Source organism: Poecilia latipinna, unplaced genomic scaffold, assembly GCF_001443285.1.
Source record: "Poecilia latipinna isolate Pla-1442-1.1 unplaced genomic scaffold, P_latipinna-1.0 Scaffold119, whole genome shotgun sequence".
NCBI classification, from domain to species: Eukaryota; Metazoa; Chordata; class Actinopteri; order Cyprinodontiformes; family Poeciliidae; genus Poecilia; species Poecilia latipinna.
Genome location: NW_015112735.1, coordinates 378,817 through 405,432, shown reverse-complemented (window position 1 = coordinate 405,432; position 26,616 = coordinate 378,817). Strand labels below are relative to the sequence as shown.

General features: G+C 36.3%; 2 protein-coding genes across 5 annotated transcripts; one reads left to right on the top strand and one right to left on the bottom strand.

Annotated features, from left to right (window-relative positions):
* The first annotated feature begins 469 nt into the window (after nucleotides 1-469).
* mapkapk5 (MAPK activated protein kinase 5) lies at nucleotides 470-15,491 on the top strand. 4 transcript variants are annotated; one of them, XM_015028300.1, is made up of 15 exons: nucleotides 470-1,352; nucleotides 3,506-3,579; nucleotides 6,333-6,408; nucleotides 6,799-6,896; nucleotides 7,513-7,621; nucleotides 7,730-7,819; nucleotides 8,351-8,446; nucleotides 8,524-8,604; nucleotides 9,190-9,377; nucleotides 9,654-9,774; nucleotides 10,642-10,692; nucleotides 10,862-10,995; nucleotides 11,761-11,876; nucleotides 12,025-12,129; nucleotides 12,904-15,491. In XM_015028300.1, exons 1-15 carry the CDS (start codon nucleotides 1,317-1,319, stop codon nucleotides 12,996-12,998), a joined length of 1,470 nt encoding a protein of 489 aa, XP_014883786.1. In that variant the 5' UTR covers nucleotides 470-1,316; the 3' UTR covers nucleotides 12,999-15,491. The 4 variants fall into 4 exon arrangements, with proteins under 4 accessions (XP_014883786.1, XP_014883785.1, XP_014883787.1 ...); XM_015028299.1 differs by having other exon boundaries at nucleotides 10,642-10,701; nucleotides 10,865-10,995; XM_015028301.1 differs by having other exon boundaries at nucleotides 471-1,352; nucleotides 10,865-10,995.
* A 2,241-nt stretch (nucleotides 15,492-17,732) lies between these two features.
* On the bottom strand, nucleotides 17,733-26,040 carry ostf1 (osteoclast stimulating factor 1). Its single transcript, XM_015028303.1, has 10 exons — nucleotides 25,889-26,040; nucleotides 22,072-22,118; nucleotides 20,239-20,289; nucleotides 19,935-19,998; nucleotides 19,804-19,857; nucleotides 19,575-19,682; nucleotides 19,389-19,438; nucleotides 18,370-18,448; nucleotides 18,120-18,218; nucleotides 17,733-17,889 (listed from the first exon to the last, which is right to left on the bottom strand). Exons 1-10 carry the CDS (start codon nucleotides 25,920-25,922, stop codon nucleotides 17,831-17,833), a joined length of 645 nt encoding a protein of 214 aa, XP_014883789.1. The 5' UTR covers nucleotides 25,923-26,040; the 3' UTR covers nucleotides 17,733-17,830.
* Nucleotides 26,041-26,616: the final 576 nt, after the last annotated feature.

Below are 26,616 nucleotides of genomic sequence, written 5' to 3'. Positions count from 1 at the left end.
TACACATATAAATTACCAGAGCAGGGTATTTATATATAATTTATAAATATTAAATTAGATATTATGATCAGTTACTCAGTACTAGCTCTTTTAGAATACTTTATTTACTTGAGTAATTTCTTGATAGGGTACTGTAGTACTGGCTACTCATATTTTGGTAACTCATCAATTTTTACTATTTCAAATTCTAGGATTTAAAACAACATTGTTGTTGTGACTGACTGTTAAACAAATAAATAAATAGACTTGAGTTCAGACTGCAATAAACATTTAATTAACCCTTGAATGTAAACTTGAATGCGCACTGAAATTTGGGTCTTTATGAAGGAACCCTCGCACATGCCAAAAAACAACCAGTGAAGTTATTCTATAAATAAATACATATAATACGATAAATTTATGTGACACAGAAAAAATTATCGACTTACAGACTGAGGATATATGTTGTTTCAATTTCAGACAACAACCAGCACAGTTGGTATTAATTTTCCTCAGGCGTTCTGTGTGGACTCCTATTGAGTGCCGTCTGGGGTTATGGAATTAACCAAATAGTCCAGAGATGGTCTGGACCTCCGCTGGAAAAAAGAACCGGTTGACCTGCTTCACCGAACATATTAGGCCGTAGTATCTTCCAGTGTCCATGTACTGTTCTGATGAAGAATGATAACATTTCTGTCTTAAAGCAGGGCTAGAAAACTAACTTATTTCTTTGCCACAAGCCGTTGGGAACGCGCTGTGCTCGCTGTGTCGTATCAGCCCCCCAGGTGTTCCTGTATAATAGTCATTTTAAAAATATCTCTCTTTATTAAGACCTGTCCCCATGTCTGCTTTTTTATAATCAACTGGACAAACTGTAAAATCGGCAAGCAGACGGCTGTGTTGTTAGCTTCAGAGCTAACAGTGACCGAGTCAGTATTCGGGGGCTAAAAATATCGCTCACTGCGCCACCGAAGCTGCTCGGCTTTGGTCCACGTTTGACTCCCGTCTTCGGCTTTCTTTTTCTGGTGACCTTGCTCGGAGTTTGACGCTCTACATGGTCACCACAGCGGGTTCAGGACAAGAGGAAGAGCGAGTCGGACCCCGAGGCTGTGAGCCGAGCTGGCCTGATCTGACGTGCTGGGCTTCAGGTCTCCCGGCGGACCACACTCGGCTACGGCTGATCGGTGGCCGGGTGACATTTTGCTGTGATGGGCTTATATTGTCATTAGTGGTGATATAACGAGCCCCGGTTCTGCCCAGGGAGACCGAAACTTTGCGAAGGGATCAGAGTAAGCGACTTATTTCCAACTTTCGTAGACTTCCAGGAGCTGCGCACCATGACGGAGGACAACAATGCAGAAAAGTTCATTAAGGTAAGGAAGTGCTGATTAGTGACAGCTGGTGTCTTATCAGATACTAATCTCTACATATTTTCATTATAAACATTTGGTTTAAAATTACCGAAATAATGCTGCATTGATAGAGCATTTGATAGCAGATACATCTCAGTGTTGCTTTTAGAAATAATAATAATAATAAAAAAGTTTAGTACATGATCAACATCTGCTGTAGAGTTGGACACTAGTATCTGATCCAGCAGTAAAAGTCAAAAATGCTTTTTAGGAGAAATAGTGGAAAAATAGATCATTTTCTGGTTCACCTTTGTTTTTGTGGTGGTTCTTATCTACAGAGTACTAGAGCTTTGAGATACTAATTTGGCCAGGGACTAAATAACTATTTATCCTGTTACAGATTTGTTCTATTATTGCTTTTTTGACACATAAGGTTAATAAACTACTAATAAAACCAGACAAGAAAACAATTGTAAATACAGAAGACTGTTTTCAAATGGTGAGTTGCTGTTTAGTTATGAATTAATGAAATCTTTTGGAAAGCTGAGTTTAATGTCATTTATCATACCAGGCCAGACCTGTAGGATTTTCTGACAACAAAACATAGGCAAAAATATCTTTTAAAAATCATGCCCTGATTGATAGAAATTCAAAATCAGATGTAAAGCAAAGTCAGTGGCATGTATCAATCTGGAAAAACTAAACACAACAAGAGAGCTAATATCCACAAATAGATTTAATCTAAAACAGTGGCCTACCAAAACCTACCAAAGTTAAGAAATTCACACACAAATGTGACCGGCCAATGGAAACACAAAGATGCACATAAAAGCAAGCTATTTAATTTTTAAGGCCACCAACTTTTCCAAATCCATCATGTTCCCTAGCAGGAACAGGCTGACTGATAAAATGGAGCATTGCTCCTGTGATACGTTCAGCCTTCTTGTTATCTGCTTTAAATCTTGCTCTGTAAGACTCTCTTGCATACATAAACTAAACATATGGTAGAAAATACAGTTTCTATTCAGATATTTTAAATATTCCTTTCACTTAATTTTAAAACCTCACAGATGCAGAAAATAGTTAACTTGGTTCGCTACCGGCATCCAGAGGACCTGACCTGGTAGCTGATAAGGGTAAAGAAAAAAGTTTGTATTTTTGATCTTAAAACATCCGAGAAAGCTGAAAATCAGCCCGTTTCCATGAAAAACTGACTTCAAAGGGCATTCATATTGCAAAGGCAGTAAAAATGAGTTCCAGTTGCTAAGATTAACATATTGACAGGAAGATGAAACAACTAATCATTTAATGGGATTGTTTTTAAAAAAAAATATTTGCATAGAATTTAAGTCCAAACTCAGATTATCCTCTCAATTTCAGTCGTTCCTTCAGAGCACCTCCCTAATCCTCTGTGTTGGCAGCAGAGTCTAATCTTTGTGATGTGTTTGTTTTTGGCAGCCAAGTTGTCATTGTCTGGAAATAATTTGTGTTTAGGATAACACTAGACGAATGATAAAGTAAATTTAACTATGACACAACGTAGGGCTGCAGAGGAGAAATGAACAGAGCTCTGATTAGGGCTGTCAATCATTTATACCACTTGTAATCTGTCAACTGAATTTTAAAAATCTACTATGAAACGACTAACAGAAACTAAAATTTACAGCTGAGCAGATCAGGCTTTTACAAGCTGGTACAGATTTCCAATTTAGTTTCAAATCACGGCCTGCTGGTCTTGATTTCTGCTGAGACTCATTCATTGAAGGACTAAACACATACAAGTTAATTTGTGTAAACTTGATTATTTTTTCATCAACAATAACAGTTAACAACCAGAAAATATGATAGCGATGGTGCTTTTCTGTCCAACAACAAACAGGATTTGTATCTTACCTTTATCTGAGTTTATCAAACTCAGTAGAGTCAATCAAATAATATTTTTGACTGTTTATGTGTTTGAGAAACACAAACAAATAGTAATCAGTTTGGAAATCATCAGTAAACATTTATTCATTGCTTCAGTCAGTCTCACAAGGTTACAGAAGACCTCTCATAGTAAATTTATTTATTCATTTATAATGCTATAAGGAGAGTTTTTGCACTGCAGCTTGTAATTGCAATGCTGTTGCTGAATAATGGATTACGATTGACATCCTGGTTTGCTTTTCAAACAGGAGGCGTCCATCTTGGATGAATACATCATAAACTGGACACAGAAGCTGGGAGCTGGAATCAGCGGACCTGTCAGGTGAGCATTTCTCTGCCATTTTATTCATCTAATGAGGAGTCTATAAAGATAACTGGGGATTAAATTACTTATATAGAGTCAGATTAATTAATCTTTGTTGCTGCTGATCATCAGTTTGAACCGACTGCATTTAATAACCGATTAATCAAAACTCTCGTGCTGTGGTGAGAGTTAAGAGTTACATGTTGCTTCACACTGCAGACTCTGCAGTTACTGTGGAAAAAAACTGTTGTGATTCCTGGACAAACAATCTCTGCTGCCAAAAAATACTTCCCACACATTAAAGATGTTTGCATTTTATTTTTCCTTGCGCAGGAAAAATGAAAATTATTAAACAAAAAGGGCAAGGAAGATTCGAGGGGTTTATGAAACCAGGGTTTGTTTGTGCCCCGTATGTCGTCTTCTCCTCTCGCTGTCTGCGTTGTCTAAGTCCTGCTGTGTTTGGTACAACAGTGTCACATCCTAAAGGTTACTGGGCTTCAATCCAAAGCTAAACTTTTACCTGCTTCAATACGTAACCGTGTAGTCGAAATTCTTACTGCGCAAATAAACATGTTTGTACGTATTAACCCACACGCTCTGAGCTACACTTATCTTCTTCTGTGATTACCGCCCTGTGCTTTTAGAAGCGTTTAAAGGATAAAGACTGAATCAGTCATTGTCTTTATGTGTGCTGTTTCGAAGCTTTTCATTTGCTTCCATGTAGATGTGAAGGATATGAGTCATAAATCTTGCTCTGACTCCTGTTCATTCTGCGTTTCGAAGCTATCGCAGATTCAGACCAAAAGACGACAAGCTGTTATTTCACAAGCGTATCATTTTAGCATAAAGTGATGAGAAAACTGAGAAATCGCCTCATCGTGTCTGACTAAAAACCCGCTATGATTCAGCCTGCATGGTTTCTTTTCTTGGGCCGCTCTCAGTCATCCGGTCGTGTGTTTTCTGACTCAGTGCTTTGTTCTGATATTCATTGATGACTTTTGCTTTGCTTTAATCCCCCGCCGCCCTGAATCTCAACAGCCCTCCAATGTGTAACTCTGTGACTCATTAGGTGGGCTACTTCTGCCTTCAGAGGAACGGCCTTCGGCCAAAGCAAAGCAGAATGTCACCTGTGGTAATTCTTTAATAGGGCAGTCTGGGTTCAAGGGTCAGAGGTTGCCGTGAATCTTGTAAACAAAGTGAGTTTGTTTACAAGATGTGTGAAAAACAGCCACAGATAAATGTGTCTTCCATATAAATCTATAAGCTTTACACTGAAACAAATACTTCCAACATCAACATGTGAAAAGCTCAGTCTTCTCTAACATCAATACAGTGTAGGGCTGACTATTTTTTTTACTAATAGATTAATAATTGGATAGAAAAAGGTGCTTAATAGAACATTATTTTAAATAATTTGAACCAGGTGAAGCTAAGAAGAACTATACCTCTTGAGAATTTCTTGGTATAACATATTTACAGACAAAAGTTGTTTTTGAATGGAAAAAAAGTGAAGATGCACCAATGAGGCTTTTCATTGCTGACACTCATCTCCAGTTTTCTTTTAGTTTCATCTGCCTGTTACAGTTTTGACTGAATCTGATTCTGAATCTATTCACTTTTTTTTTTTACTTACAAAGACTACGAAACATAAAGGAGAAAAAAATGTTTTCACGACTGGAGAAAGCAGTTTTGAGTCCAACAGGAATTACAAGATTATCCCCCAGTTATGCATCCACCCTAAACGTGATTACTCACAGTTTGGAGGGCAGAGTTCAGTCTCACTACAAACACTGATTATTCCCTGCTTGCAGAATCAAGAAATGGGATCTGCCTGGCAGCATGAAGTAGGCTAAAAGATCTCCAAAAAGAAAGAAAGTTGATCTACATCAGCAGAATTTCAGCAACAAACCAAAACAGTCAAACAGTGTTGACGGTCTCTGGCTGCTCCTCTTCTTCAGGAACTGGATAATTTCTGTAATTGAGGCGAAAATGAATTCTGGATTTACCGGAAAATCCCAAGTGAGATTGTCTGGCTATCGGTTTGTTCCTTAAGCTCAAGAAAACTTTGGTTATGCAGCAGAATAATTATCCAAAGCACTTCAGCAAATCCACCTCTGTAAGGCTCAGAAAATTAAGAGAACAAGCAAGTGGCCTAGTCAAAGTCAAGAGTTAAAGATGATTGAAATGCAATGACGTAACCTTAAACAGGCCATTCACGCTGATTTCTGCAACCAAGTTTTACTTTTTTACTTTAGTTTTAATCCTTTTTATTTGTTAAAATTTGATTTGAAACATCTTAGTGACAAAAATATAAACAGAAGATGCTGTAAGGGGTCGAATGCTTTTTCACATCACTGATTTAAAGTCAATATGGTGATATTTAACTAAGGTACAGAAACGTCTGCATTAATTCTGTACATAAACCATGTGGTTACTAAACGTTTGCACTGAAAAAACGCAAAATTGAGAATATTTTTGGTTTAATTTCTACTGAAAATATCTTAGTACACTTGAAATAAGATTAAACTAAAATTTCAACAGGATATCAGAGCTTGTTTAAAGTCAATAACGCTGTAATATTGGTAAAAAAGTACTAGTTCCACTGACTACAACAGATTTTCCCCATATTATGAATAAAATATTCTACCAGTGAAACTATAATAAAATATTCTACCAGTGAAACTATAATTTGTTAAGATTTTGTGTTTTTTGCCGTGTGGGTTATGTTGCGTAACCTGTTTGTTGACTCTTCTGTTCTCCCTCCTTTTCAGGGTGTGTGTGAAGAAGTCGAGTCAGGAACGCCTGGCCCTGAAAATCCTCATCGATCGCCCCAAGGCCAGAAATGAGGTTGGGACTCTGTCATTGGTCTGATTAATCCCTGTTGTTTGTCGCCTCTGGCTGTATCAGTATGCTTTGTTCCGCCTGTTATCAGTCTTGATTAATTCCTGTTTTTCTTTTCCCTGCCATTCACTCTTCTCAGCCTCGGTCTGTTTAGAAGAATGTCTTTGTCCCCAACATCGTCTTCCTGCAGCGCACAGTGTGTCTGACAGCCCTATCATGTCATTTAGCTGCAAACTGTTTTGATCAAGCAGCTTGAAAAAAGAGATTTGCTTCACAGACTCCCGCTGATGAACCGTGAAAGCTGGCTGACAGGAAGATGCAGACTGTGACACACTTACAGCCATTTCTGGCTCTTTTAACATCTTCTCGATGTAAGATTATTTATCTTCTATGCAGGTGCGTCTTCACATGATGTGTGCCAAGCACCCGAACATCGTGCAAATTCTGGAGGTGTACGCCAACACCGTCCAGTTCCCTCATGAGTCCAGTCCAAGGTAATAATGGCTTAGCCCAGGCTGTCCAAACTTTTTGTACTGTGGGCCAAAATTACCAGGTTTTCAGTAAGAAATGCTAATTCTATAAATAACCATATAGTGAATTATTTTCTTTTTGCCTCATAAGCAACAAATTAACATGTATTTGAATTAAAAAAGGTCAGGAAAGACTTTAGTTTCCTAACTTGTTGGTGAAGAAATCAATTTTAGTTTATTCCCAGCAACAAAAATGAGAACTCTTTCAAAACTCTTAACTGTGTTTATCTAAATTTAATTACTGAGTGTGACTAAGTTTTTTTTTTGAGTAAAAAGTCACTGGAAATTTGTGGCTCCTATATTAAAATAATAATACAAAACATGTCTAATTAAAGAAACACTTGTTTTGTGCCTAAAATCTTCTATTGAAGATGTAAATTTGTTGTTGAAAAGTTCATACAAAGAAAGTTGATCTACATCAGCTCCATTTGCTGGATTTAAACCATTCCTAAAGTACATCCAAAGGCGGCAAATGGCCCCCAGGCCGCACGTTGGACACCTCTTTCTTAACCTGTACACATTTTTACATATCTATTTTATCCTGACATAATCTTCCAAATAAATCCCTTTTTTGTGAAAGAGCAAGACTCCTGATTGTTATGGAGATGATGGAGGGTGGCGAGCTCTTCCACAGAATCAGTCAGCACAAGCACTTTACTGAAAAGATGGCCAGTCAGGTCACCAAACAGGTTAGTGAAGTCCTGATATTCAACACCACGATTGCTCAACTCACTAATTGGAGCATGTGTGTGTGTCTGTGTGCGTCTGTGTGTGGATTGTGTGTCGTCCCACTGTAGATCAGCCAAGCATTGGCTCATTGTCACTCCCTGAATATTGCACATCGTGACCTGAAGCCAGAGAACCTACTCTTCAAAGATAACTCTCTGGTAAGCTGCATTCACATCGAAGCTGTTTGGAAATGTCCAAGGTTTCTACACTGGATGGAAAAGTTTGGAATAATTCAGGAAAAAAAAAGAAGAAAAAGAGTTTAGATTGGGTGGTGATTGGGAAGAAGAATGGATGGAAGACTGTGACCAACAGATGGAAAATGTGCAAAAAACAGCACATTTTGCTGTTTTTTTTGCACATTTGCTCCTGTCGGCCACTTCTGTTTTCACATAATGTTAAATTTTCCATTGTGTAAAACTATTATCCATCCATATTTGAGTCAATCTGTGTATCTTTCCATCCATTCCTTTATCCCTCTCGACATGGAAATCGTTTAGTGAACTTTTTGTGGAGCACACAAGTTCAGAAACTGAAAGCTGTATAATTGTCAAAGTTGAAGGAATTTATTTTTATTATTCCTCTCCACTTTCTGCAATCAATTTGTGATTGATTTATTGATTGATTTATTAATATTAAAGCATTTGAGACGTATTGTATAAGAACTTTTTCTTTCCTTTTCTGCCCTGCAGGACGCACCTGTGAAGTTGTGTGACTTTGGCTTTGCCAAAATCGATCAAGGAGACTTGACGACCCCTCAGTTTACTCCTTACTACGTAGCACCTCAGGTACAAAACGGGCAAAAAAATTATTTCAGTTTTTTAGTTTAAATAATTGATAGATGCATAACTGATTTTCTGTTCAGGTACTTGAGGCTCAAAGAAGACACCAGAAGGAAAAGTCTGGAATTATACCTACCTCACCAACTCCTTACACATATAACAAGGTGAGACTCACTTCAGCTGAGTATAGACTAAAAGCATGCAGTGTAAATCCAATCAGTGTTTAGGTTTTGATGGGAAAATAAACTTAGAAATATTTGCAAGAAAAACTCAGTCATTTTTGGATGCTGCTTTTGCAGAGTAAACCTTCTTTACATTCAGGATCAAAATCTGTCTTAAATTATTGCATCTATAAAACAAGCTACTAGTTATAGATCAGTGTTTCTCAACCCTGGTTCTCAGCGACCCCCTGCTCTGCATGTTTTAGATGTGCCTCTACTCCAGACCAGCTGATTCAAATTATTGCATGACCATCAAGTGCTGCAGAAGCATGTTAATCACCCAGAGATACAATTCAGGTGTGTAGCAGAAGGGAAATACCTAAAACATGCAGGACAGGGGGGCGGTGAGGATCAGGGTTGAGAAACACTGTTATAGATGGTATAAAAAAAAACTAAACTAATACATAATATAAATACGGACTTATATCTCCTGTTGAAGAGCTGTGCAGAGATCTCTGGTTTTATTTTTTTGTACATTTATTGTTGCCAGTGCACACTGAAAGAAAAACTTATTGTCTGTTTCTGCAGAGCTGTGACTTGTGGTCGCTGGGTGTGATCATCTACATAATGCTGTGCGGCTATCCTCCGTTCTACTCAAAGCACCACAGCCGCACCATCCCTAAGGACATGAGGAAGAAGATTATGACGGGCAGCTTTGATTTCCCAGAAGACGAGTGGAGCCAGATCTCTGAGATGGCCAAGGACATTGTACGCAAGTAAGACTTTTATATATATTATATATATCCATCCATCCATCCATTTTCTGAACACCCTTGTCCCTCAGTGGGGTCGGGAGGGTTGCTGGTGCCTATCTCCAGCTAACGTTCCGGGCGAGAGGCGGGGTATTATATATATATATAATAATAATAAAAAAAAAACAGAAAAAGTCCAACCTCTTCTTCCTCATGCTGACTTTTCCAGAATGACTATATTTGCCCATTTGTCTGCTTTTTCACTCATTTTCACCTCTTCTCTCTGCTTTGTGTGTGCAGGCTACTGAAGGTAAAGCCAGAGGAGAGGCTAACTATTGAGGGAGTCCTGGCTCACCCCTGGCTGAACTGCACCGAGGCGCTGGACAACGTCTTGCCGTCTGCACAGATGATGATGGACAAGGCGAGTTAGAAGCTGCAGTGGCCGGAACGTTTCGGGCAATGCAGCATCACTGTTTTAGTTGGTGGAGTGCCTTGCTGAAATGTTCATGCAGCCCAGTCTACAACCCCAAACTGCACATTATGTATTTGTGCAGGATTTTGAAATTAAAGAAAAATGATACATGAGCCTGTCGCTATAAGCAATTAATGAATTTATTGTAATATACATTAAAATGAGCTTGACGATTTCCTTTCTGAAGATTAATAATTTTTGAAGATCAATTTTGTTTGCAGAGCTTCATGATCGTTTTATTTAAGATTTCAGCTGAGTGTTTTTATTTCTGTTCACTGTTTTTGGTTGTTGTATTTTACTTTAGATCTTTAAAATATCTTCCAGTTAGAGTGTCTAGTGTTCTTGACAAAATAAAAGTTTATTAGTCTTGGAAAGGGCGACTTAAAAATGATCTCAAATCAACAATATTATTATTTATTACAGTAATTACTGGGACAATTTATCATCCCGTAAAATCTCTTATTGTGACAGTTCTAACAATAGATGGATTTTTGTTTTACTACTTGATTTATAAGTCACTTTAAACCAACAGTAGCTGTGGCAAGGTGCTGTACAGATAATAATCAATGAATATTCAAAATGTGTGAAAGACAAAAAGGCATATAACGGCTTCATGCGGTTAAAACCTTAAAGTGTGGCATGCATTTATTTCCAGTCATGCCCTGGTTTTTGCGACAGCTCAAACTCAGTCAGATTGAATGGAGAGTGTGTGAAGATCAGTTTGCAGGTTTGCCTTATATAATCAATTGGAGAGGAAAAGTGTAACGCACGGTTACGCTTCGATCTAAACCTGGGATCTCCATTAATGTTTTTCAGTGTCTTTTAAGTGATGATGATGCTGTTGCCATCAGAGGAGTTGATGAGCAGGTTTGCAAAGTACAGTTCCTCTCTTTCGTCGACCTTTGTCTCTAAACTCACCTTCAGCAGAGCGAAACATGGCTGGGGAAACGGGCAGGCACAGCTTTCTGTCGTCACAAGGGAGAGCGCTTCGATTGAGACCTGACGGCTCTAATCGTGGCTCTGATCTCTCTCTGTGCAGGCCGTGGTCGCGGGAATCCAGCAGGCCCACGCCGAGCAGCTCGCCAACATGAGGATTCAGGACCTGAACGTCAGCCTGAAGCCTCTGAACTCTGTCAACAACCCAATCCTCAGGAAGCGGAAACTGCTGGGGTACGGCCGTGACGGTTGAAACGATTCCCTCTGTAATCGTATCGCTAGAGTGTTACTGATGGAGAGACTTACTCACTTACTGCATTAAGTTTAATCGTTGCACAAAGTTTGCTTTTTGGTCGTCCCATTTAATCTGAATACACACTTAAGGCAAAAAAGTGATTAATAAAAGAAATCGACTCTGTTGTACCTAAGACTTTAAAATTTCATTTTCCTTCCTCTGAGAAAAGGAATGCATCACCAGCTCCCTTTGACTCTAACATGCATAACTCAATGTTCCATCAAACGTTGAGTTATGCATTTTTGCCTTAGTAAGAACTGAAGTGTAATATGTAATGTAATCTATTTAACTATTCTAACTTAATGTATTTGCAATTCATTTTAGACTTTTTTTTTGTAATCTACAGTCAATATATAAACAAAGAATACACTATAAGTTCCAAAATAGCAAAATTATCAGTTCTTAAATGTTCAATTGTCCCGGAAGTCTGACTACAAATATAACCAAGTTGTCACTTGTGTCGTAAATCAGAATATTTCAAATTAGACATTAAAGTAAGCTTCCTGTTTTCAATCTTGACTACAAATTTGAAATATTTTATGTTAGTATTTCTCTGGATTCAAACTTCCCACAGAAGAAAACAAGTTATTACTGCTAACGGCAGCCTGCTGAAACATGGGGTTCACTTTTATGTTTTACTTTGCATGACTGGATGGAGAATGTTGTAAACTTTCTCTTTGTGGTGACTGTTCTTAATCTCTCAGCCCCAAACCCACAGACAGTTTCTTCATCCATGACCCAGAGAACGGAGGGGAAGACTCGAACGTAGCGCTGGAAAAACTGAGAGATGTCATAGCACAGTGCATACTCCCACAGGCTGGTGAGTTTCTGCACATCCAAGCACTCAGATCTCTGCATTTTGGTGTCTGACTTTTCAAGGGTGCTGATGGTAACGCATCCTGAAACAAATGAAACGAGTAAAAATGATACGCTGCAGTTTATATGTGATTCTATGTCAAACGTTCCAGGAGAAAACGAGGATGAGAAGCTGAATGAGGTGATGCACGAAGCCTGGAGGTTCAACAGAGACTGTAAGCTGCTGAGAGACGGCCTGCAGGGTCTCAGCTGGGATGGTCTGTATTCAGCTTTATTCCTACAACTCCTCTTTCCTCTTTAATCTGTTGATAAAAAAACTGAATATAATTATCTCATGTCTAATAATTAAGTATTTTTTTAATAGATTTATCTTATTTGCACAGATTTTTAAAGTGATACAGTCTACTTATTTCTACTCTTGAGGGAACAGCCAATTAACACCAAGCAAAACGAATGCCGATCCTTGATTGGCTGCTTTGCAAGCGTCAGCCAATAGGGTATCAAGTAGCACTGAGTGCAGAAAAAAATATAGACTAGAAAAAATATTTATGTATTCTGCCTTTGATTGTCTAAACATTATATCCATCTTGAGACTGACAAGCAGCTGATTCTTTCCTCTTATTGTCCGTCCTTCCATCCATCAGTCAGAAGTTGCTGCAGATTTCAGATTTATAGCCTGACTGCTGTAGAAAAATTCCCCATAAACTCAAAGATAAAGATATGACTCTCATCCTTTTATTCTAATATCAACTTATCCACTTTCTTGCTAAACGTAGCGTCTTTTCAGACCCCTCTGGCAACAATTTAAAAAAAAAAATAACTAACTCGTGATAAAGTCTAAATTAAGTCAAACCCCATCAGATGTTTCTTATTACTTCTGTGCTTTGAACCCCAAAGGATATAGATGAAATAAAAGGACCAGAGCTGCCTGTAGTTCTTCAAATTACTCAATTAAAACCATTAAATGTTTCTCAATTTTAGCTATAATTTGTGTGGTTATCAAGGCTTTAACTCCAATGTTTTTATTGCAGGGCGATCTTTTTCCGATAAAGTTGACCGCTTGAAGTTGGCTGAAATAGTGAAACAGGCCATTGAAGAAAAGACAAATCTTCAAGATTCCCATTAGCCAACGCTGACTTTCTATCTTTTTTTTTTAAATTTTATTTTATTGTTTATTGAGACTCTTTTTAATCCATATCTGTAAAGACTGTTTTATGTCAAATGATGTGCAGGTTTTTTTTTATTTTTTATTTTTTATTGCCTCCATAATTTCATTTGTAAAACCTATTGTTGAGCTATACTGGAAGAGCTACTGTACAGCTGTATATATATTTCAAAGGATTTGTTGCTACTTTCATTTTTTAAAAAACAAATGGACAATTGCAAAGAATGTGGAAAAAAAATATATTTTCATTTTTACTAAAAAAGATGAAAGAAATTATTTTTTGGGAGGGAATTTTTATTAGCTGCTCGTCGAAGATGTCTTGTTTTATCCCAATTATTTCTTTCTCTTCTTTAATTATACTCATTGTAAGAGTTTTATTTATTTAAACTGAAAATTCCAAGATTTTATATCTTTCTTGTAGCTCGATAGTGGCTCTAAAGTTTAGAGAAGCTGTCTATGACGTGACCTTTGTTCTTCCACTCTGCCTGCAGGCATATAAACATAACAGCCATTGTTTCATTTTAATTTTTTCTTATCAAACCTTTTTGACATTCTAAATATGTAGGACAAGCAGAAATGAGGAATTGAGTCAAAAGAAAGTGTCACAGCAGAAACATGCACCCATTTAAAACATCAGCTGACTAAAATCAGAGTAAAAAAAAAACAAACTTCCTTTTGTTGTAATTAGTGGAAAAAAGTTTTTTTTTGTTTGTTTGTTGATGAAATCTAAGCCACATGAGACCAAAGGTTTGCCTTTCGTTGTAAATCAGTGACTCTGGTAACAGAAATGCTCGTGTTGCATCACAAATGTGAAGGATTGGACAGGTTGAGCTCTGCCTTCATGGGATAAGAAAGTGATTTTTACAACTGACCATTCAGAGCCTTTTTTTATTATTATTATTATTATTATTCAAACGTTAAAGTTGCCTCAGCCTTTTGGAAAACACTACTGAATACTCGACGCTTCTGAAGAGAAATTATTTCACCTGCGGTGGATCTGAAAGTTATTCACTTGCTGTTAAAACGCCAGCTTCTGTGATGTAGAAGATGAGACCAAGACGACCTTTGACCTTACGTTTAACATGTACAGGTTAGCTGCTTAAAAACAAGCGAGTGCCAAAATAACAAAGCTACAACAACATGTACGTTTCATTTCTTAATACTTTGCAAAAGTTATCAAAACGTTTGTCAAGACACCGATCTACAGGAAAGACGGCGGATTCTGGACTCCTGCTCAAATAAGACAACTGTCCGAGTTTCAGCTAAAGAAAAATAACCCCACATCATGATATTGCCACCACCGTGTCGGTATGGTGGTGTTTTTGTTTACATTTCGCCTCTTGAGAAATGTAAACTAAATGTCCAGCTGTAGTGTCTAGTGTCAGCTGGAGGAAGGTCTGGACAAGTTTGACAACCGAAATTTTCCATTGCTATATTTCATCCTTGAGTCAGAAATGTCCTCGATGCATTTCTTTTGATTAATTTTTGATCTGTGAAACTGAACTATTCAAACTGCTTAGATGCAAATCGGCATCTGCTGGAACTCAAATCTGCACGGTTCGTGTCTTGACTTTCTTTTCCTGCAAAAGAGGTTGTCACTTGAAGAAAATGATTTCTTGAAACACAGTAGGGAAGTCTGGGTTTTGGTTTCAGAACTTGACGCTTTTTAGACCATGTGCAATAAGGCAATCGTTTATTCTGTGTTCAGATCACATGGATTTTCACAATGAGATCCGTCAGTATTACTCCCACTCTGCGCTTCATTTCATTCGTCTGTGTGTAACCTTTCTTTTCTGTTGGTTATTTTCACCTTTTAAGTTCTAATAAACATATTATTGACTGGGCTGAATTAAATCCTTATACTTTTGTGCTGCAGTCATATCTGACATTATTTCCGAGGAAAACAAAACACAGGATTTGTTTTAGTTTAAAAAGAAGCCACTTTTACTTCAAGGATGTTGAGCAATTTAATGATCTTTTTAAAAGTGGCACAAAGAGTCTTATGTTGTATTTTGGTATTTACAGATGAGCTGTTGTTTAAATTTTCCCAAGATAGTTTGGAAGTTATTTTAGACAGAATCCCAAGCTGAAAGACAAAAGCTTGCTAAAAAAAATGCCTCCTAATTATATTGCAGATTATTTAAATGTATTCAGTGCCTTGTTGAAAGAGGTAGTTCGTTCCAATAAATTCACCTTTATCAAATTATTTCTCCAGTTTTCACAGAACTCATGACAAGACTATAATAAAATGTTTTCATCTTCTCATAATAAACTAGCAGCATGCATAGTCAGATTTACAGAAAACAGTTAGAGCCACAAAAAAAAATTAACAATTCAAACTTTAATGCAGATGGATAACTGGGAGCAACCAGCTTCAGTGTTGGAGTTGTCCAGGACATGGACACTTGCTGACAAAAGTAATCTAAAGTAAAAACATAAAATGTGATTCTTCTTCTTCTTTAACAAAAAAACAAAACAAAAACATATAATACAAAAATTAGTGTGTATAATTTTAACTTGCCTGATCTGCCTACCCCTATGAACATTGTCTGGGAGTGCAAAATTAAAAAAAATTAATATAGTCTGAATTCTGACTTTTTCTGACTCAGGATTTTGAGAATAAAGTCAATTTTTTTCAGGTGCCCTAATTATATCCTGTATATTAAAAAAACTTTAGAAATATTTAAATTTCTTGACACATAAAAAAAGCGTTACTTCATGCAAAACGATGTATTACGGTAGTGAATAGCAGTTTGCCAATTTAGCTTAGCATAAACTATATGGTATTTCTAACATCAGCGTCGGAAAGACATGCCGCCAACATTATTGCAAATTATTTCATCTTTATTGAAAGCTTACACTGAAAGACAGTCACTTGTACAAGCATTTCGATCTAAATGTATCAACTTTAACTACATCTGTTTTTGTCCCAAGTACGCCGTCCGGGATGCTGAAGCTCAGTATCAATTTGAGCTAAATTAGCTATTTATGCTAGCCAGTTAGCAACGGCCATTTGGAAAAGTATCGCCATTTTCAGGTTTCAGCGGACAGTTGTGGAGTTGAGGTTGTCTTTATTATTAAAGAGTTTAGTATTTTTTGCTAAATTAATTTAAAACTTAGGTTATGATGCACTTCATCACACTCTGCTCATTTTGATTTAGATTACATACGTTACACATTACCTATCATCTGTGCTGCAGGGCAGAATATGTGTTTTTGTAAAGGCATGTGTACTATTGTTTAAGTTGAAAACCACAATGGAAACATGCAGTTCTAAGAAACTATGTACCCTGCTGTTTGCTCAGTGTTACCAATAATTGGATCGTTCCTGCTGCAGACCTTTCACAACTGTTCTCTTTTGATTGAAGTTTTGATTTAATTTAAATTGTAGTCACCATCCCAACTGGAAGTCATGAACAAATGCTGCTCTCCTACGTCATACCAGCAAATTAAGAAAAAATTTATTTTACTTTTGTTAATGTTGGGTATTTTGTTCAGTGAAAAGGAAGATTTAATTTCTGCTAGTACAATAACTTGGTGGTTAAATGTAAAACTGGAGAAAGGACATTTATTTCAGAAAGTTTATCTGCTTCAACTTGCTTTTCTCCCCTCCGGTGTGGCCGTTATGTAGCTTGAATCTTTCATTGACTTGCTGTATTTTCTGTCTTTACATAAGTTTGCCCTTTCTGCCTTTTTTTGGGAATGTCAAAATGCTGACTTTTTAATAAACAATGTCTTGAAACTGAACTCATGTTTTTCTTTTTTTCCCCAATTTACCTACATGTGAATTGTAGATTTAATTTCACGACAAAAAGGAAAAAAGGTTTTTTCAGCTAATAGCACACTGTATTGAATTTGTTGCAAAAATGCCTAAGACAATTAAGCAAGACTGAATATTAACATTTTTATTGCAGTTTTAAGACAAAATTGTGAAACATAAGCAACATTACACTCAACCAAAGAAACAAATATTCTGTTGCATAGATTTAAGGCATTTTGTTAAATACAGATAGAAAAGCAGCAATAGACTGGATATTTTCTCCCAGGCTGGAAATCAAACATCAAAATCTAGGAAAGGCAGTAGAGAGTAGCTCAAGTCTTTTTCAGCTACTTTAACTGAATGTTATTCAATTATAGTGAACTGACAGTAGGACTTTGCTGCCAGTGGAAATAAAAAACAAACATTCTTACCATGCAAGAATGGTTTAGACACACCCAATTAATCATAAAAGTTAAAGGCAGATTTCTTCGCTTCAGCAACAGTTTAAGTTGCCTTGAAGCAGGAAGATGCAACAGTTTCATTCACTTTGGTCTACTGAGGAGTTCAGGAATGAAAGGAAAGCTCGGAAACAAAATAGACGTCATATAAATCTCTGAATCTGCACTGGCACTTTAATCTCCATTATAAATACATAATTTGCATGTTTTAAGACGCGTCTCTGAAGAGCTTTGGTCACATCTCTCCCACTACGTACATTTTGCACCTTAGCCCACAGAGTCTGCCTCTAATGCTCCAAAATACGCTCCCTACATCAGGAAATGAACTCAGCAAAGCAGACGGTCGATGGGATGAACGCAGTGCTTTAAAAATCACACCGCCAATATGCAGAGAGCATGAAACTGAAGTGTTTGAATAAAATATTTCAGCTAAAATGGAGTTTCAGTTAAAGATAATCCCATTTTAGACTTGCAGGAAAAACAACAAAAACAAAACTTAAAAGTTCCACGACCTCCAGAGAACCAACAATGTAAAACAGCGAAAACGGTCTGACCGAGCCGGAGCCGGAGCCGGCTCAGTCCGAGTCCTCGTCGTCCAAATACTCCTCAGCGTTGCTATGTGTCCGGGTGATGGCTGTAACAAAAGAAACAAACCTATAAGTGTAGAATAGTTCACTTATTCTGTTAATTCAGTCCAAAAAGTCAAACCTGTATCATATATATTTTCTGTAAACCGTGATGAATTTCTGATATTTATCAGTCCTTATAAATAAAGAAAAGCTTCCAAAATGTAGACTGCAAGTGAATAAACAGTTCATTTACAGTTCCCTGTCCATGTCGTTCTGTACGCGAGGAAGAACTTACTGGTTCCCAGCTTCCTTTTGATGAGTGAAGCACACTGGGCGTTGGTGGCCATTTCGACAGCCAGTTTACACTCGTTGTTTTTGATGTCTATCCTCGCATCTGAAACAAACACATCGACACTGAAGTAAACTACAGAGAAGTAGAAACAAAGAAAATGAAAACTGGAAGGAAATCAAAATTTTATGAGTTTGACAAATCTTTATAATTTCTCAAATATCAGTGTCTATTTAAGATCAAAGGAGAAACTAACTTTTAGCAAGCAGCATTTCCACGATGTCAGAGTAACCCTTCCAGGCAGCAGCATGCAGTGGTGTGTCTCCCAGTTTATTCTAAAATATAAAAACAAGATCATTAAACTACTATGACACTATTTAACACCCATTCACCCAACCAGTGACAAACTAACGACATGTTTAAACTTGGAAGTTAGTGGTAAATTAATTTTAAAAAGTCGTTTTAATCATATTAATTCAAATCAGGAATTTAACTTAATAGAAGATTGAATTAAAAACTCAAACAGTGTTAATATTGACAGACTTTTTTTTTATTTAGTCACATTTTAGTCATGTTTACTCATCTTAGGTTTAATCTAGTTTTTGTTGACTTTATCATAGAATAGTTTATTTTGGGGAAATTTTCTTTCCAACATGGTGAGAAATTTATCCTTGTGTAGAAATTCAGTTACTTCTTGAAAAGACAAGTTGACCTTTGCCAACTTTATTTGCATTAACTTTTAAATTAAATCTCTATTTTCCAAACACTTTAATATTTTCATCTAGGTTTTTTCTTCATTATGATTTATGTCATTGGTAGGAATTTGATTCTCAGTATGTATTAAATATACTCAGTTTGTTTTATAACATTTCATTTTGTTATTTATATATAAATGGTTAAAAGAGATAAACTGATTTGATTTCCAAGATGCATTTTCTAGTTTTCTTTAAAGTCTGTCTTAGAGTCAACATAAGAGAAAATGAAAATGAAAGCATTACATCCCATCAAAGTTTATATATTTTTTTAAATTATGGATACATCATGTTAGATGAAAGGTTTACAAGTACACAAACAATGCCGAATCTTAGTTTTTTATGTATTTGACAAATGATGGAGAAAAATCAAACTTTGCACATATATTGATGCTTTTCTACTAGAAGTTATTGACATCCAATACCTTCGGTTATGGTTTTATGCTCTGAAAATGTTTTCCGTTTTCAAATGTTCAAACGAGCTTTGAGTGAAGCTGCCAATGAGCTTTTAAAATCATCTCACCTGCTGGTTGACCTCCACGTTGGGCTGGCTTAGCAACAACTCCACCACATCTGACAGGAAAGAGAGAACATATTGAACATGTTTAGGATAATATGAACAAAGAAGGGCCAAAAAAAATGTCCTTTTTGTTACAATGCACGTTCTGTGTCACAATCAGAGATGAATAACATGACGTTCACTGCTTACCTTTATGTCCTCCGTGGCATCCCCAGTAGAGGGCAGTGTTTCCCGCTTTATCCAGCCCGTTAATCCCAACCTTGTTGTCCAGACATTCCCTCAGCCAGCTCATATTACCTGAGATTATACACAAATGAGTGAAAACACACAAAGGTTGGTAAGCATAAGCAGTTTAAAAGGTCAAGGCTGCTTGAAAATATTAAAAGATCAAACGATTTAAATACTGAGACAGTCGTACCTCGTTTAGCTGCTTCATGCATTGGATTATCAATAGATTCTGCCTGCTCAGCAACTGAAAAACAAGATCATGTAAGACTACTGTTGTGTGAAATTATTAGGTTATTTCTGGATTATCTTTCCTTTACTCACCATAGTTACTAGGAATTAGTCCTGTCCTCCCTCTACATGTCCCCTTCCACCAATTAGAGTCGCTCTGAAATAAACATTCATTTTTACAAGCAGAATAAAAAGAGCAAATTTAAGAGCACAGAGTAAATGAAAAGGAGAAGTGAAATAAAGATGGAGCATGTTATGCGTTTAGGGATGTATAACATGTAGCAAGGAGAAAAAAATAAAACATGCAAAGGTCGCAGGATTCACATTAAAGAGGAAGAATAACTGAAGAGTTAAAGATTGTGAGAAAGGCAGCAGAGAAAACCCAACTTTTACCAACCGTGTCTGAGATGTACAAAATGTCTCCTTCTTCAAAGTACAACTCATCTGGCTGAAAAACAAAACACATTGTTACTCTGACACACCTAGACACACTGATTAACGTCAACATCAACTTTGCCTTCGATTTTAATCAAGTTAACTTCAGTCATTTTTTGTTGATGTTCAGATTACAGTCGATATTTGTTAAATAGTTCACCTCTACTTGTTTTCATTCAATTCATCTACCAGCCTGTGCTTAAAACTATTTCAACACAAATTTTGTTTAGTCTATCCTGCAGAAACAAAATAATTCTTATAGCTAAACACCTGATTGATAAATTAATTGAGAGACTACATAAAAACTAACATGCACCGAGAAATGGATGGCAAACTGAAATGGGTCCTTGGAAATGTTGGGAACATTTTGGAAATCAAAGAGCAAAAGGTAAACATCTGCAGAACCACATCTGGCTCTTTACCTCCTCCATGGTGGTGATAAAGATTAAAAAAATATTAAAATTGGGAATAATCATTTTATTACAAAAAACAAAACGGTAGATATAGGAGTTCTAACATTTATATGACATTTACATAGGATATAGGAGTTTTTTCCCTCCTAATTTTTATGTAAACAGCAAGTTAATTGTCATTTTGTTTTTTAAGTTGTCCACTTTCCCAAAAAAGTCTAACTGACCTGATTTTACCCAGAAAGGGAACTTTTTTCCCCTCATATACATTTAATGTTCTTCTTCGTTACCAAAGAAGCTCATAAAAAAAAGTAAATTGCAGTTTGTTTAATTGCAAAGAAGGCAGCATGTTGTAAAATATAAACTTAATAAATTAGGTTAAGTTTTAAGCACAGATTTTTGGTGTGTTGTCAGGGAGCGATGCCGAACTCATCGGCGCGTATGGCCTGGTGGACGCGCGCTTCAACTGCGCGAGAGCGTCCGCGGTGGCAGGCGGGTGGCGGTGCTGGTTCCCCCGCGGTGGCTATAGGGCAGAGCGCCACTTGGCTGCGATGGCCGCTCGAGGCTGCTTGCAGCTTTAACTTTAAATGATTATTTTACATGTGATTTAAATTTTAGTTTCTTATGATTAATAAGGGGATTGAAGACCCAGGGACTATGCAGCAACATGATTTTGAAGCATTTTGGCTATATTTGAAATACTGTGAAAAGCATTTCTTGATCAAAAATATTTATTGTAATTCAAAATAATTCCATTCTTTATAAGCCTAAAGTCACTGATTAGCATCATATCAACATTTATATTAATTCTAGGGAGGCCTGTAATGATAAATTGCCCAGAAATAAACAATAATATTGTTGTTTTTTAGACTACTTTCCAGTGATATACTGATAATGGCAAATTTAAAGACCAATAAACTTTAATTTTGTAAATGACAATCCACATTACAACTGGGAAAAAAAAACATAAATATCCAAAATAAAAAAAGCTAAAAGCAATAAATAATAAGTATTAGGATGTCTAAACAAAATCGCCCTTCAAACAATATCAGAATCAAGATCGTTTTACTTTACCATGTGATTAATTGGTTATTGCAACAGGTCACAGTTAAAAACAATTCAGGCGAAACACTTTTTTTAAAATACTTTTGAATACATTCAGGCACTACGGGGTAAAAAAAAAATCCTATAATTTTCTATAAATCTAAATTTTTTTGCATCAATAATTAACCATGATTTACTGTATTCTGCAACAGGAATCAATGTAGATCTCTAAACACATTAAATAACTAATATTACAAATCAAGTTCCATTTTAATACGTTATATTGAGAAATTGTCACTATTAATCAAAACATATTGCCGAAATTAAATGACAGCTCTTACCGTTCTGGGATCGAAGGTGAACAACGCTCTGAACACCTTCACTTGGCCTGGAAAAGAACATAAAAACAGTTTGTTAAATGAAACATGGAGCTGCTAGATGGGTTAAAACAGAAGCCATGATGGAAAAAACACACCAAGGACACGCAAAGGAGTCTCAGCACAATCAGTGCAAGTTCACTCCTGCAGCCCAGCTGGCTTCAACATGGTGAAATACTTGCATGCAACAACAAATTAGATTGGTGCGATTCTCCTGCAGCCAATAATAAAACACACTTATTACTACATGCAGCACAAAAAGACACACAGTGGGTCACTGTGCAACAGCACCTTCCCTCTGGGCCTGCTCTGGCCTGGTGTTCGCTTTGCTGCAGAATGCAACCCGGGTGGTTGTGGTCCACCTTCAGAAGTCGCTCAGAAACCCACAAAAAGCTTATAGAAGCATTTTTAAACACTTAAACCTGAAGTCGCACCGCCCTGAGCTGCACGTTGACAACAGAAATTCAAAGTTTAGTAAACAGCAGAGCCGCCGGGTTGCACACAAATAACGAGACGCCGATTCAGCTCAGCTTGACCAGAATGAGTCGAACTCTTCAACCAAGCAAAAAGGACAGATCTGCATCTTTCTTTTGGCGAGGCGTCATCACCATGTGCTGCTATGTTGAGCCGACTTCCTTTTCAAAAGTGTCACACCCCGATTAGGTCAACGACATGATTTAAAACCACAAACAGATGCATTCTTTATATGTGCATTTATTATCTTTAGTGGGTCAGCTGTAAAAATAAAATGCAGACTTCATCTGTGGTGTCTTATGTAAATATACAAGCAGACATATGCAGAGAACACATGAGGAAATCTCACATTGTGTAACAAACGGAAATGAATCAACAGGTCAGATAGTGATCTAATTACTGACAAGCTTGAATACATTTACGATTATTAGGAGATTTTAAATCTTATTTCAGCACCTGGAATGTTTAAATGCACAGTGTTTAGAGGTTAAACTGAGGGGGAGGGGTCTGTACCACCACACAACACCAGTTCTGTTCACGTCTGCTACTCTGCAGGCCCAGCCATGTTATTTTAAACAGACAAATACCTCAGCTCAGGAGGCCAGGCTCTGGCTTTATCTAAAACCCTCTGCAACAGAGCAGATTGAAGTGGAAAATAACCTAAAACAGGACCAAAAAGAGAAAAATAAGAGTTTTTGCATAGGTCACAAAAAACAACAATAGGAGTTCTGTTTAATTTCTTAATTCCTAACTACAAGAATTTGTGTTTGGCTAGAAACCTGTGGCAACTTGCAAAATAAATCTCATTCTTGCAAACCAAATGCCAGCCATTTGAAGCGATATCTGCACACCTGGTCTTGTTAAATCTGAATTCAACACTCAAAATCCTGCGGCATTTGTCATGAGTCGGGATTACAGTTAATAGTCAGATTATGTAGTAAAAAGCAGAAATCTAGAAAAGGGAACAAAACCAAATACAAATTCTTTGCACAACCAGATACAGAGAGAAAAACAGCACCTGATTTAACCTGTTATATGATGAACGAGACATGATAACATAATCCAAACAACCTTCTGTGGAGCCATAAAGTTTGTTGCTACCTCTGATCAGATGCACCTCTGTTCATTCTGGGTCTAATCCTGTGAATTCATTGATTACTTATTGTAAAATCAAAATTTATGGTTTTGTAAAACATTGGTAACCAAACTTGGTGTCAAAAAACAAGTGTGGGACACTTGAGATTACATCCAGATATCAAATTAAACAACAAAAATGACAACAAGAACAATTTATGACATAAATACAAGCATTTACAAATAGAATAAAAATATATTGGCTACATACAGTTTTTTGGTGATTTTTACCCCTGCTTTATTGCCGTAAGTAGATATCTAAGCCAATAGTGTGTCGTGAGTTTCTTCCACTTTTAATTTGTAGCCAAAAAGCTGAAACATAAAATGTGTTTCTGATGGTTTCAGGGCAGTTCGTTCCCCATATTGTACCTGTAATGACAATGTAATGAAGCTATGGCCTCTAGGCTTATTTTCTGTTAAGTTTTTTCAGGAATTAAAGGACATAAATGCTCATAAAACTTTTTAATCTTGTAATTTACTTCAACTGTATTTTCTTCTCTGAACTTGTTGTACTCTTGAACTCGATGTCCATTTACTTTTGATTCTGATTCCAGTTTGAATTAAATCCTGCAGGTATGAATTACTTAATAGCATAGCATATGGCTATAACTAATGATTATTTCAGTAATCCATTATTCTATTGATTATTTGGTGTAAATCAGATTAAAAAAATGGGCCCATTTTGCAAATTTTTAATTTAAGCCTATTTTATACAATAATATAAACACATTAAAAGATGCAAATAAATCATTCAATTCCCTTTTTAAATGAGAAAATAATCATTTTCCTAAATCCTAAATTTCCTGAACAGCATCCCTTTAGTGTACACATGATGATTTGCAGCAAAATGATGCATCTGCAGCTAAAAATAAATAAATACTTGCAACATCAACATGTGAAAAGCTCAACCATGTCTTTTCGACTTATTAAAGCGTTAGACCGATCTGTTGATGTATATATAAATTAACAGTTTTGGCTTAATTTATGGTCTGTGTTAATTTTGAGTATACTCCAGTTAACAACTAGATTATTTGATGATTATTTCAATAAGTAATTCGTCAAGATCAGTCCAATTAATCATTCTAATTTCGTCTTAAACATGTTTCTTTAAATTATGTATACATATGTTGATACCGTGTTATTTTTATCAAAGAAAGCTAGGTTACTGTTAAGTATTGACTAAAATGAGCCCATCTTTTCCTCATGATATTCCTAAGAAAAGTGTAATCTTTTATCTCCATAGAAAATGCATGGGATACGTGTAAACACTGGCGATTTAAGAGAGAGAAGTGGAAATGCACATTACTCAGTGTGCAAGGATATTGATTTTATTTTACCAGTGGTAAGGCGCAGCACTGCACTCACCTACCATGTATATGAATAAACTGCGCAATTTCAGCAATTTTGATAAGTGATCAAATAATACAGAAAGTTATAGAACAATCGAGCGGACAAATTGATTTTTATCAATTAACAGCATTTTACATATCCACACAAAAGAAGCAGTATCAGAGTTTATGCATTAATTAAATTTGGGTCTGATGACATTTTAAATAAGCCCGATTTAGTATTTTGAATGTAGAGAAAAGATAAATAATTTAGCATGAAAGAACATTGAAAACATGAAGTTTCGTGCATTTTTTAAATTCAAATGTTGCAGGAAAAATGGATGTCAATGCATGATGTCATGCAATGATGTCAGTAGCTGCTGCAGACACTATTTACAGGTTTTAAAATGACCTCCAAGTAAATCCACTGATTTAAAGCGCGTTCTTTGCATTGGAATGAAGACAATCAGAATACAGAGGTGTGACCACACAGACACCCATCTGAATGGAGCTACCTCTGGGGCAGCAAGCTGCTTACTGCATGGATGATGGAAATAGGGAAGTGACGGCGGCCTCAGAGCTTGGTGCCCCGGTCAGCCAGCAAACACCCAACTAAAGCCTCCTTAAATATGAAGTCATATTACCGAATGTCCCGAGATAAAGCAGTTAATTACTGCATTTAAGTCTTCTACCCCGAGCTTTCAGACAAGCTTAACAAGCGCACCCTCCACCCATTAGCGTCAGCCACTCAACAAGACAAGGTGCACTGTCCACGTACCAAACGACACCGAAAGAAAAGTTTTTGGGGAAAATTAAGTCAAAAGTCACCGAAGACGCAGTCTTACCTGGCTTGGCCGGCTTGGGAGGAGGCTTAGACATCTGTGAGGCTCGAAGACTAACCGAAAGAAATGATGGTTCAGACAGAGACGACGCTGAACTCTGGATCACTTTGAAGCTAACGCTGCTAATGAGGAAGTTAACTTAAGCGGAAAACTTGACGAGCGCATGCGCACAACTTTTGACAGATAGATAGATAGATAGATAGATAGATAAATAGATAGATAGATAGATAGATAGATAGATAGATAGATATTGTAAAGTTAATGTTGATTTAGTATTTTGTGTATTAGGTCAACTAATATACATTAATATTTTCAAGGATATTGATTTTATTTTTAGTGTTAGTAATCTCGGAAATAATAGCTGTAAAACAATAATAATATGATAAAAGAAAAGTAATAAGATTAAGATAATAAAATAATAAATATTTTAATTAATATTAGTAACTGTTATTTTTATTGACTATGTATTTTACATACATTTATAAACAATTACAAATAATATAAACAATTGAAAATAATATACATTTTAATTTTATTATATAAAAATTAAAATATATATTTTGTAATCATTGATGTTAATTTATGTAAAAGATATAGTTAATAAAAATAACAGTTACTAATATTAATAACGTTTTTATTGTAGGTATTTATTGTGCTACTAAGAACATATTTTACATTTTAATTGAAATATATTTTCATAAATCGGCAGCTAATCCAACAGCATACTTTTT

Coding starts and splice junctions, on each gene's coding strand:
- mapkapk5 (XM_015028299.1), top strand. CDS start 1,317: ATGACGGAGGACAACAATGCAGAAAAGTTCATTAAG. Junction 9,775..10,641: donor CACAGATGATGATGGACAAG/GCGAGTTAGAAG, acceptor AATGTTTTTCAG/TGTCTTTTAAGTGATGATGA. Junction 12,130..12,903: donor GCAGGGTCTCAGCTGGGATG/GTCTGTATTCAG, acceptor TTTTTATTGCAG/GGCGATCTTTTTCCGATAAA.
- ostf1 (XM_015028303.1), bottom strand. CDS start 25,922: ATGTCTAAGCCTCCTCCCAAGCCGGCCAAGCCAG. Junction 22,119..25,888: donor TCCCAAGCCGGCCAAGCCAG/GTAAGACTGCGT, acceptor GTTCTTTTCCAG/GCCAAGTGAAGGTGTTCAGA. Junction 18,219..18,369: donor GGAAATGCTGCTTGCTAAAA/GTTAGTTTCTCC, acceptor TGTTTGTTTCAG/ATGCGAGGATAGACATCAAA.